A 12,526-nucleotide genomic window follows, 5' to 3' on the forward strand; every position below is an offset into this window, starting at 1 on the left:
ATAAGTATAATTCTAAGCAAAATGGGGGCATAATTCATAAAATATTGGTGCAAGAGTTATGCACCTTATGTCATATGATGTGGGTGACAATGTGGAACAACTACTTCAAGTTTGAATCAAATCTATTTAGTAATAAGGCGTAAAAAAAATTGTTTCCGGTATCCCGACCTACCCTAAATTTTTGGCCCAACCCTAAATGTTTTTATGGTTTTGGAGAATTTTTTTTTCAACTTTTAAACAAAAAGTTGCAAAACTGCACTTTTTATGCTTTAAACATGGTCAGTGATGTTAGAAATCAACTTACTGATGCTCTAAAGGCATAACCCCCTTATTTGTATTCATTTTTTGACACAAAAATAGGACTAATAAAAAATAATTCCAAAAAAAAAAAAAATTCCCACCTACCTACCCTTATTTTTTTGAGCATGTTACCGGAAACAGAGAATTATTTTTTAGGCCTGAGATATAGTGAAAATGCATCAAAATTAACCTTAAATTCTAAGTAAAAGGGGGCATAATTCATGAATTGGTGCAAGAGTTATGCACCTTGTGTCATATGATGTGAGTGATAAGGTGGAACAACTACTTAAAGTTTGAATCAGATCCATTTAGTAAAGCTGAGATAGAGTGAAAGTGCATCAAAACCTTAACCTGAAATTCTAAGTAAAAAGGGGGGATAATTCATGAAATATTGGTCCCAGTTATGCACCTTGTGTCATATGATGTGGAGCAACTGCATTCAGTTTGAATCAAATCCATTTAGTAACAACTGAGATAGACTGAAAGTGCATCAAAACCTGAAATTCTAAGTAAAAAGTGGGGGGGATAATTCATCAAATATTGGTGTGCCATATGATGTAGGTGATGATGAGGAATAACTTTTTTTAAGTTTGAAACAAATCCATCAAGTAATTACAGTGATAAAGAGAAAGTGCATCAAAACTTTAACCAAAGTGTAGACGCGGAAGGATGTCGACGCCGGGTCGAGTAGAACAGCTCTCCATACTTCGTATAGTCCAGCTAAAAATCTACACTTTGGATCCAATTTCTAGCAGTGGTAAAGTTCTGTACAAGATGTCTTTGATCCTCGATCTATTGTGAACTGAAGTGAACAACAAACCTTAGTCCATCATAAGCATAAACCTTTCTTGATCAAAGCCTACTTTCAGTCTTTCGCTGAACATTACCTGGGCAATTACCAGACACTGCAGAGACTGTAGAATATAACACTCCAGTAATCTTCACAATGCCTGGTATGGACTTGACTGATCAAACAAAATATCAACACCAGAACTTAATCAGACAACAGATTACTGATATGTGTAGGCCACAACCTTTAGCCTGCTAAATTTCTAAAATGGACTGGTCCATCATTCAAATTGGACAATAACATATATTATTTGAAGGGGTGTTCACTCAACATTTACTGACTGAATAGCGAACAGTGCATCCGTGCAGGCTGATCTTGGTCTGCACTGGTCGCAAAGGCAGAATCTCTTGCCACCAGCAGGCTAAAGGTCACTTAGACTAAAGTCTGTATCTTTCAGCTAGAGCAGGGAATCACCATTTTCATTTTGGTATCCACTCATTCAGGCTTACCAAGTTTATTTCGAAAATCGTTTTGGTGTTGCAAATAACTAAAGCTTTTGAAATAAAGATCCTAAAATATGGGATAGCCAACTCAATGCAACATCCATCATAATTTCCTCAGCACATCCCATTTTCAGACCCTTTGTCCGACTGGCATTGCTTGCAAGATGTGGTCATTAAAGAAGCCATTACAGTAAAGTCTAATAATAACAATAATTGATTACATACATGTGTTTAATCTCTCTTTTATTACAAAACATAATGAAAAGTTAATCGTTAACAAGTGCATAAAAATTTCCTAGTAGAAAAAGACTTTATCTATACATGCAAACAAAGACAGGTATCTCAATTATGATACTGAACAGTTCTCTAAAATGCAACTGTAAACAGTACCAAACTATTCCTGACATGCAAATCTGAGTTAATACACAGTTTATACTGTAAAAACGAAGCTCATTCAAGAATATGTGATAATAAGGTTGTGTAAGCTTAAGCATATATAATATGCTTTAATGTGTGTTCCCGACTTAGAACAATGTGCATATTCCTTGGGATGCCATGGAAACAAAACTGTTGTAGTCTGGAAACCATTACCTTAAAACTTTTACAGCAATCTTACTTTATACCAAAAATCTAATATTTGTGTTCTTTTATTGACCTCACATATTACAATAACAAGAGGGCCATGATGGCCCTATGTCGCTCACCTGTTATCATTGCACTTGAGGACAAGAAGGTCCTCAGAAAAAATATCTAAGTCCAAAGGACAGTAACAACAAAGGGAAGAAATTTAACCAAAAAGAAAAAAAAAAATCTTTATACAAAGTATAGATATGTCAAAATACACCTAAAAATTGGAGGTACCATCCATGTTGTACCACAGAAAAGTGGTCTCGGTTTTTCCCTACGGCCAATAATAAAAAAGTTACTAAATATAAGCTATTTACAGTAACGTAAAAGGAAAGTAATTAAAAACTAGAAAATGCTTTTGTAAAAAAGCGCATGTCTCCCCCAATGCAAAGTCCAATAGGCAAGAAGTCAATAGGGGTCAGGAGCGAAAAGTCAAATAGACACTGATGGTTGGCTGCAATAGGGATCATCTACTTGGCATGTCCAGTCATCCCGCTAAATTTCAACACTCTTGTCCTAGTGGTTCTCAAGTCACTATTCAGGCTCCTGTGACCTTGACCTTTGATCAAGTGACCTCAAAATAAATAGGGGTCATCTACTCAATCATCCTATTAAGTTTCAACATTGTAGGTCAAGTGGTTCTCAAGTTATTTCCAAAAATGATTTTACATGAACAGGCCACTGTGACCTTGACCTTTAATAGACTGACCCCAAAATCAATAGGGGTCATCTACTCTGCATGTTAAATCATCCTATGAAGTTTCAATATTCTGGGTCGAGAGATTCTCAAGTTATTGATCGGAACTGGTTATCAATGTTCAAGCCTCTGTGACCTTGACCTTTAACGGAGTGACCCCAAAAACAATAGGGATCATTTACTCTGCATGAACAATCATCTTATGAAGTTTCAACATTCTGGGTCGAGAGATTCTCAAGTTATTGATTGGAAATGGTTTTCAATGTTCAGGCTCCTGTGGCCTTGACCTTTAACAGAGTGACCCTTAAATCGTTAGGGGTCATCTTCTCTGCATGACCAATCATCCTATGAAGTTTCATCATTCTGGGTCAAGTGGTTCTCAAGTTACTGACCAAAAATGGTTTTCAATGTTCAGGCCCCTGTGACCTTGACCTTTCACAGAGTGACCCCAAAATCGTTAGGGGTCATCTACTCTGCATGACCAATCATCCTATTAAGTTTCAACATTCTGGGTCAAGTGGTTCTCAAGTTACTGACCAGAAATGGTTTTCAATGTTCAGGCCCCTGTGACCTTGACCTTTAATGGAGTGACCCCAAAATCAATAGGCGTCATCTACTTTGCATGTACAATCATCCTATGAAGTTTCAACATTCTTGGTCAAGTGGTTCTCTAGTTATTGATCGGAAATGGTCTTCCATGTTCAGGCCCCTGTGACCTTGACTTTTGATGGAGTGACCCTAAAATCAATAGGGGTCATCTACTCTTCATGTCCAATCATCCTATGAAGTTTCAACATTCTGGGTCAAGTGGTTCTCAAGTTATTGATCGGAACTGGTTATCAATGTTCAGGCCTCTGTGACCTTGACCTTTAACGGAGTGACCCCAAAAACAAGAGGGGTCATTTACTCTGCATGAACAATCATCCTATGAAGTTTCAACATTCTGGGTCGAGAGATTCTCAAGTTATTGATTGGAAATGGTTTTCAATGTTCAGGCCCCTGTGACCTTGACCTTTAACAGAGTGGCCCTAAAATCGTTAGGGGTCATCTACTCTGCATGACCAATCATCCTATGAAGTTTCATCATTCTGGGTCAAGTGGTTCTCAAGTTACTGACCAGAAATGGTTTTCAATGTTCAGGCCCCTGTGACCTTGACCTTTCACAGAGTGACCCCAAAATCGTTAGGGGTCATCTACTCTGCATGACCAATCATCCTATGAAGTTTCAACATTCTGGGTCAAGTGGTTCTCTAGTTATTGATCGGAAATGGTTTTCCATGTTCAGGCCCCTGTGACCCTGACCTTTGATGGAGTGACCCCAAAATCAATAGGGGTCATCTACTCTTCATGACCAATCATCCTATGAAGTTTCAACATTCTGGGTCAAGTGGTTCTCAAGTTATTGATCGGAACTGGTTATCAATGTTCAGGCCTCTGTGACCTTGACCTTTGACAGAGTGACCCTAAAATCGTTAGGGGTCATCTACTCTGCATGACCAATCATCCTATGAAATTTCATCATCCCGGGTCAAGCGGTTCTCAAGTTACTGACCGGAAATGGTTTTCAATGTTCAGGCCCCTGTAGCCTTGACCTTTCACAGAGTGACCCCAAAATCGTTAGGGGTCATCTACTCTGCATGACCAATCATCCTATTAAGTTTCAACATTCTGGGTCAAGTGGTTCTCAAGTTACTGACCGGAAATGGTTTTCAATGTTCAGGCCCCTGTGACCTTGACCTTTAATGGAGTGACCCCAAAATCGATAGGGGTCATCTATTTTGCATGTACAATCATCCTATGAAGTTTCAACATTCTGGGTCAAGTGGTTCTCTAGTTATTGATCGGAAATGGTTTTCCATGTTCAGGCCCCTATGACCTTGACCTCTGATGGAGTGACCCCAAAATCAATAGGGGTCATCTACTCTTCATGTCCAATCATCCTATGAAGTTTCAACATTCTGGATCAAGTGGTTCTCTATTTATTGATCGGAAATGAAGTGTGACGTACGGACGGACAGACGGAAGGACGGACAGGGCAAAAACAATATGTCTCCTGGGGGGGAGACATAATAAATATATTGTAAGTGAACAAAAGAAGGATCTGCCAAATAAATCTGTTGACATAAATGAAATTTCAGATCAGTATCTTTATTAGTTACGGAGATATACCCATTTTAATTTGAAATAAAGGGAGGTAATTTGACATAAAATCAGTCCATAGTTATCTACCCTGATTGGCTCAGTCCAACTAATGACAATAATGAAATTTCAAATAAGTCCTGTAAGTACTTACTGATATAAATCTATTTTGATTACAATCAGGGGAGGTAATCAGATATAAAATAACTCTGAACCTACGCTTGGATCTGATTTGTCATGGAATCCAAGAATTATTGTTGTTGAAGTTATTTTGGAAGTTTGTATCAAATAAAACCATAAATGACGTCTCTATATGGCTGCAAAAGCCAGAATAGCCAATTTTGGACCTTTAAGGGGCCATAACTCTGGAACCCATGAAGAAATCTGGCCAGTTCAAGAAAGGAACCAAGATGTTGTGGTGATACAAGTTGTGTGCAAGTTTGGTTAAAATCGAATCATAAATGAAGCTGCTATTGTGCAGACAAGGTCAAAAAAGCTAATTTTGGCCCTTTCAGGGGCCGTAACTCTGGAACCCATTAAGGGATCTGGCCAGTTCAACTAAGGAATCAAGATCTTATGGTGACACAAGTTTTGTGCAAGTTTGATTAAATTCAAATCATAAATGAAGCTGCTATTGTGCAGACAAGGTCAAAATAGCTAATCCTGGCCCTTTCAGGGGCCATAACACTGGAACCCATAATGGAATCTCGCCCAGTTCAAGAAAGGAATCGAGATCTTATGGTGATACAAGTTGTGTGTAAGTTTGGTTAAAATAAAAATCATAAATGACACCACTATCGTGCAGACAAGAAATTGTTGACGGACCCACGCACGGACCGACGACGGACGAAGGGTGATCACAAAAGCTCACCTTGTCACTATGTGACAGGTGAGCTAAAAAGGTTAAAAAAAATTGCCCAAATTCCACTTTCATTTAATTTATATTACCTGCTTTTAACTTCTACTTCGCCATATTTTTAAGTAGAATCTATATTCGTTGGCAACAGATCTATTCTGAACAGAGAAATTTTAGTCAAGATTTGAGTAAGTATTGCAAGGTTAAACAAGAGCTGTCGGATGACAGCGCGCTCGACTATTCGAAGAATTGATTAAGAATGGGGTCAAAATATTTCCATAGATTTTCAGACAAAAGAAAAAAATGGATTAAACAAAAAATGTTCCTGTATTTGTGGATTTCAATTAGTCTTCCACTAAATGGCAATGTGTGACCATGATGACAAATAAGTTATATGTTAGGCAAATTATGGACAATTTAACTAATTTCCAAGTCCAAAAAGGGCCATAATTCAGTCAAAATAGTTGACAGAGTTATGTACTCTTGCCTACAGATGGAAATCATGTTAATAAACTAGTGTTAAAAGTTTCAAAGCCACAGATCAAATAGTTTTGACAAAACGCTGACTTGTAAGAAAAACTGAACAAAATTCGAAGTCCAAAAAGGGCCATAATTCAGCCAAAATAGTTGTCAGAGTTATGTACTCTTGCCTACAGATGGAAATCATAATGATATTCAAGTGTTTAAAGTTCTAAAGCCATATGTCAAATAGTCTTGACAAAACATGAACATATACAAAACAGAACCAATTTCCAAGTTCAAAAAGGGCCATAATTCAGCCAAAAAAGACGACAGAGTTATGTACTCTTGCGTATTGATAGAGACTGTTATACTGAACAAGTTATGTCAAACACTTTACACAAAATATAAACTGGTACGAAAAACTTAACCAAGATTTCTAAGTCAAAAGGGGCCATAATTCAGCCAAAATGCTTGATGGGGTTATGCACTCTTGCCTACAACTGGACATGGTGATGGTAAACAAGTGTTGGAAGTTTCAAAGCTTTATGTCAAAAGACTTTGTCAAAATGTAGACTGGTACGAAAAACTTAACCAAGATTTCTAAGTCAAAAAGGGGCAATAATTCAACCAAAATGCTTGACAGAGTTATGTACTTTTGCCTATAATTGGACATGGTGATGGTAAACAAGTGTTGAAAGTTTCAAAGCTTTATCTCAAAAGACTTTGTCAAAATGTGGACTGGGACGAAAAACTTATCCAGGGTGTGACGCCGACACCGTGGTGAGTAGGATAGCTCTAGTTATTCTTCGAATAGTTGAGCTAAAAATTAAATTCAGATCAGATAGATTTTCTATATTTGTTTTTTTTTCTTTTTCAAACAATTATAACCCCCTAACCAAAGTATGAAAAGAAACATATGCGTATGCAAGCTTCTTCTTTACATTTCTTATACAAACAGGAAAATCTTGTTCATAAAACTCTAGTGCATGCAATTAATATTAAACATGTCTCTATATAAATGAATATTAACCTTTAGCCTGCTGGCGACAAGTGATTTTGCCTTTGCGAACAGTGCAGACCAAGATCGTTCGCTATTCAGTCAGTAAATTTTCAGTAAACACCCCTTCAAATGATAAATGATACTGTCCAACTTGAATGATGGACCAGTCCATTACAGAAATTTAGCAGGCTAAAGGTTAAAAGAAAATTTTAATCAAGTTTTGGATCATTTGAACTTGATACAAGTTAAGCCAAAAAAAGGCAAAAGTCTTAACAACAAATTCGGACATTGCTCTATTGTCAATAATTCTCCACTTCATTGTTCTACCACAAAGGGGACTCGCTTTTTTTTCCCAAATATTGTCAAAACTGTCTGACTTCAACACTATTACAGAATAAACAGACTGCAGCCCTTAGTGTCTGTGCCCTCTTTAAACACAAATTAATTTGTTACATTTATCTGTCTGGTTGAACCCAAAATCATACAACATTTCCCAGTTATATTACAGCCTGTCTATGATCGTTTCAGCTTTTGCGGGCCAGAATATCTTCTATGTATGAATTGTTCTTTGTTTTCAGCTCTTCCTTTAGAGATTCTATACGTTTGGAAACTTCTTCCTCACCGAGTGTAGCGATAGGAATTTCTTTAGCTTTCTTCAAGAACTCTGTGATCAGCCCTTCTCCCTCCTGAAGAAATTATTTAACTTTAATGTACATGTATAAATCAATTTTAACTACATTAAATTAAAACTTGGCACTTCCTTTAAAAACTGGTCAAAAATGACATTATCTACCAAGCTCGGTTGACTTAAGATGACATTTCTTACACAATTTATTTGACATTTTACATTTCCTACTTAGTTTGTTGAAGAGTCTGACATTTTCTACAAAAAGAGTATGTTTGTCTTACATAAGAAAATGACCCCTATTTTTTACATTTTGAAAGTTTAAGACCACATGAACAAGAGCTGTTTCAAAACAAATATCCTCTCTCCCACTTCCCCCACCACGATGGCCTGTCCCATTTTCAGTCCAAAGATTACTATGACCTTAATCTTTGACATACTAAATCCTAATACAAAGTGGGGGGGATCTACTGACCACAGGCAATCGTGCTATGCAATTTGATGACCATAGGCCATAGCGTTCTTTACTTAGCTAGCTGAAACAGTTTTCAGTCTAAATGTCATTCTTAACTTGACTTTTGACCCCCAAAACAATAGAGGTCACTTACTGACCATGACAATCTGGCTATGAAGTTGGACTAATACAGGCCAAAACATTCTTAAGTAATTGAGCAGAAAGTATTTTCAATGTCACTGTGATCTTCACATTTGACTTATTGACCCCAAAACAACAGAGGTCACTTACTGATCACAGGCAATAATCCTTTGAAGTTTGAAGACTGTAGGCCATAGTGTTCTTTAGTTACTGAGCAAAAACAATTTTCAGTCTTGAGGTCACTGTGACATTGACCTTTCCCATAGCTACAGGGGTCATCTACTGACCACAGGGAATCATTCTATGAAGACTGACAACTGTAAGTCAAAGCATTCTTTAATTATCAAGGGGGGAACTGTTTTCAGTCCAAAGGTCACTGTTACTTTGACCTTTCACATACTCAACCCCAAAGCAACAGAGATCATCTACTGACCACTGGCAACCACCCTTTGAGCAAAGGCAATTATTATATACTGTTTGATGACTGTAGACCAAAGTACTTTTTAATAAATGAACTGGAACAGTTCCAAGTCCAGATGTGACTGGCCTTGACCTTTGACCTCAATAAAAATAGAGGTCATCTACTAACCACAGGCAAGAATGTTACGAAGTTTGACCATTTTCTCTAGTTACTGACCGTAAACCAGACACAGAAACTGACAGACAGACTGAGCAAATCAATATATCCACACTTTTTCCAAAGGGTGACCTTGACCTTTGATCTACAGATCTCCGAACAATAGTGGTCATCTACTGACCACAGGAAATCATCCTTTGAAGTCTAACCATTGTGATATTAAGCATTCTCTCATTCTTGATCTGAAACTTAATGGTCTTCCAACAGAATGACCAACTGACTGATAGACAAGACAATAAGCAAAACAATATGAGCCGTGCCATGGGAAAACCAACACAGTGGCTTTGCAACCAGCATGGATCCAGACCAGCCTGCGCATCCGCACAGTCTGGTCAGGATCCATGCTGTTCGCTGTTTCTCTAATTGCAGTAGAATTTAAAAGCGGACAGCATGGATCCCGACCAGACTGCGCGGATGCGCAGGCTGGTCTGGATCCATACTGGTTGCACACCCACTATGTTGGTTTTCTCATGGCACGGCTCAATTATTTCAAAATATGGCCAGCATTTTCTCATGAGATTTTCCCCACCTAAATAAATCAACAGAACATTTTGGTACAGGGTCACCCAAGGATCATTTATTTGCTGACATTATTATATAGAGATGGTACCTAAAAAATTCAAATTCATCTTTATAGGTTTTTTTCTGAGTGGAATGATAGCTAAGTTCACCAATTTTCTAAATATATTTATGGTTTTCCTCTTCTCCATGTCAAAAATAGAAATACTTGATATCTAAAAAATGACTTTCTCAAAATATCTGAAGCAAAATGGACAACTCTTGTATTGACCGTTTTTCAAAGGTTTTAGGACTTCCCCAATTATAGTCTATATCAAAAGCTCCCACAGCTAAATAAATTCAATAGAGTATAAGGTATATACATTTTACATTTTGATATATAAATGTTGTGTAAACCAATGTATCACCATTGAGAACAATAAATAAACAACTTTGGCTAAAAGATCAAAACTTAATAACGTTTCTTAATGTCGTTAATTTTCTTCAAAGGAATGTATGCATTATTCTATATAATCTTCGTGCATTACTAAACTTTCTACCAGGGCCTCACTACAACTTACAAAATAACTGTCAGTGTAAGTCATGAGAAAAGCGTGCATATTGTATATTGTATACAAAGGGATTTAAACAAATGTAGGTCATATTTTGTCTGCCTGATAAATTGTTTGAAAAAGGACCTATATGATTTTTCTTTCACTATTGATCAATGTTTAATGTTGGCTTCAGTTTATTGATCAATTCAGAGTTGTCCCCCTTTGATTTATTTGGTTAGATACCATCTCTACATGATTATTTCAAAATCTGGCCAGCAGTTTTCTTTTATATACATACAGGGAGAGGTGACCATGCCATCTGGTAATAATGGTTTTTCACATATTAAAAGAATCTGAACACTCTAGGTAGAGAGTCATCAAGAAACATTTCAAAATCAAACCAGATGTTGTTGACAAATAACTAATTTCAATACTCCACCATTCTGGTAATTTTGATTTAAAGTTGCTGGGCAAACTAGGAAACAACTTACAGAATACCTCGAAATCCACAATATAACTATGGTACAGTACCTGCTTAACAAGTTTTCTTTTTTTGACAGCTGGTTCATCCTCTCCTTCCAGATCTGTTCCAGACAGACTGATACACTGATAGTCCTCTAACTCACAAGCTTTCTCTTTAGCAAACTGTAACAGTAGTACAGGAAGACACAAGAATATTACTGTTCATTAATGCACAGTTAATAGTTAAAAAGAATTCTCTATTTGAAGAGAAGGGAAATAATTCAATAATCAGTGAATCTACAGTTTTGGTTCTTTAATACAACTCAGCACTGTCTTGTGCTATAAATCAAAAATGCTAAATAATACAGAAACCACTCAACCAGGATAAAGCAAATTAAACTTGACAATAACTTGTTTGCCAGATAGCTCTTAACATATTCAAATCCTTTCTTTTTCCATGAAATTTCAGCATTCAGACACTATTTTAAAACACTTACACTGAAAATAAGAAATCTACCTGTATAACATGTTTTGGGAAGTGTGCCAACTCAGCTACATGGATTCCAAAACTCTGATCACAGACACCTGTAAAAAGTTGCATTTTTTGAAATATTAATAAAGTACCATTACCTCAGTATCTTCTCTGGACATTCTCTTATATTTACATCGTTCCACTTAATAAAGTAAGTTACTATCAAGGTATATTTTATAAGACTATCTCTTACACAATGAAACTTACAATAAAACATTGTGCTTTATTTTCTAACTCTTGTTTGTCTGCTGTTGCTTTTTTTTGTTTCACATAGGTCACATGGCAACTTAACAGAATCTGATGGTGGAGAACCCAGGTGCCCCTCCGTGAATTATTTCATGCCACAGCATTAATTGTGCAGTACAACCGGCAACTGATCAAGTCTAGACTTAAAGTCATTGTTGATATAATTAATAAACACCCATAATGCAATGAAAGTCACATTCACCATGTGCTCACACTGTCACAATGGAGATGCATACATAAATACTGACTATAACTAGAGCTATCACTAAAGGTGATGAATGTACCCCCCGCATGCACTGACACAGTACATTGCAATTTGACGCACACAAGATTGCATAATTATGTTTGACTGTATGTATATAGACTGTATGTATACAGTATAGTAACAAAAAACAAAGTCCCATAACTATATGCAGAATATTTATCTAAAAGAACGTAACATGCACCATGCACAACTAGGGTTGGTACTGATCACTTGTGTGACGTTTCATTTAATTGTGTGCAAGGGTTCAGAAGATTAGGCGCGCACAAGATTGCATATGCAGACTGTATGTACATAGTATGTTAACAAGAAACAAAGTCCCATAACTCTGCAATTTTTGTTGTTGAAAGAACCTAACATGCCCCATGCACAACTACTGTTGTTACTGATCACTTGTGTGAAGTTTCATTAAATTGTGTCAAGGGAATGAGAAGAGATGGTGCGCACAAGATTGTGTCTATGTATATAGTATAGTAACAAAAAACAAAGTCCCGTAACTCTGCAAAAAAAATTTCTGAAAGAACCTAACATGCCCCATGCACAACTACTGTTGTTACTGATCACTTGTGTGAAGTTTCATTAAATTGTGTCAAGGGGATGAGGAGAGATGGTGCACACAAGATTGTGTATATGTATATAGTATAGTAACAAAAAACAAAGTCCCGTAACTCTGCAATTTTTTTTTCTGAAAGAACCTAACATGCCCCATGCACAACTACTGTTGTTACTGATCACTTGTGT

The 12,526-nt window shown here is 36.8% G+C and overlaps 1 protein-coding gene across 1 annotated transcript in view; it reads right to left on the bottom strand.

The window, feature by feature from the left end:
* Positions 1-1,810: 1,810 nt before the first annotated feature.
* The window catches only part of LOC123551025 (DNA mismatch repair protein Msh2-like), a 57,803-nt gene continuing 47,087 nt past the window's right edge, over positions 1,811-12,526 (bottom strand). Inside the window, exons 24-26 of the mRNA XM_053540470.1 lie at positions 11,263-11,330; positions 10,815-10,928; positions 1,811-8,060 (exon numbers count right to left, since the gene is read on the bottom strand). Coding sequence (XP_053396445.1) covers positions 7,899-8,060; positions 10,815-10,928; positions 11,263-11,330 — 344 coding nt within the window. The 3' untranslated portion in view covers positions 1,811-7,898. The remainder of the gene's footprint in view (positions 8,061-10,814; positions 10,929-11,262; positions 11,331-12,526) is intronic.

The sequence above is a fragment of the Mercenaria mercenaria genome, chromosome 4 (genome assembly GCF_021730395.1).
Source record: "Mercenaria mercenaria strain notata chromosome 4, MADL_Memer_1, whole genome shotgun sequence".
NCBI lineage: Eukaryota > Metazoa > Mollusca > Bivalvia > Venerida > Veneridae > Mercenaria > Mercenaria mercenaria.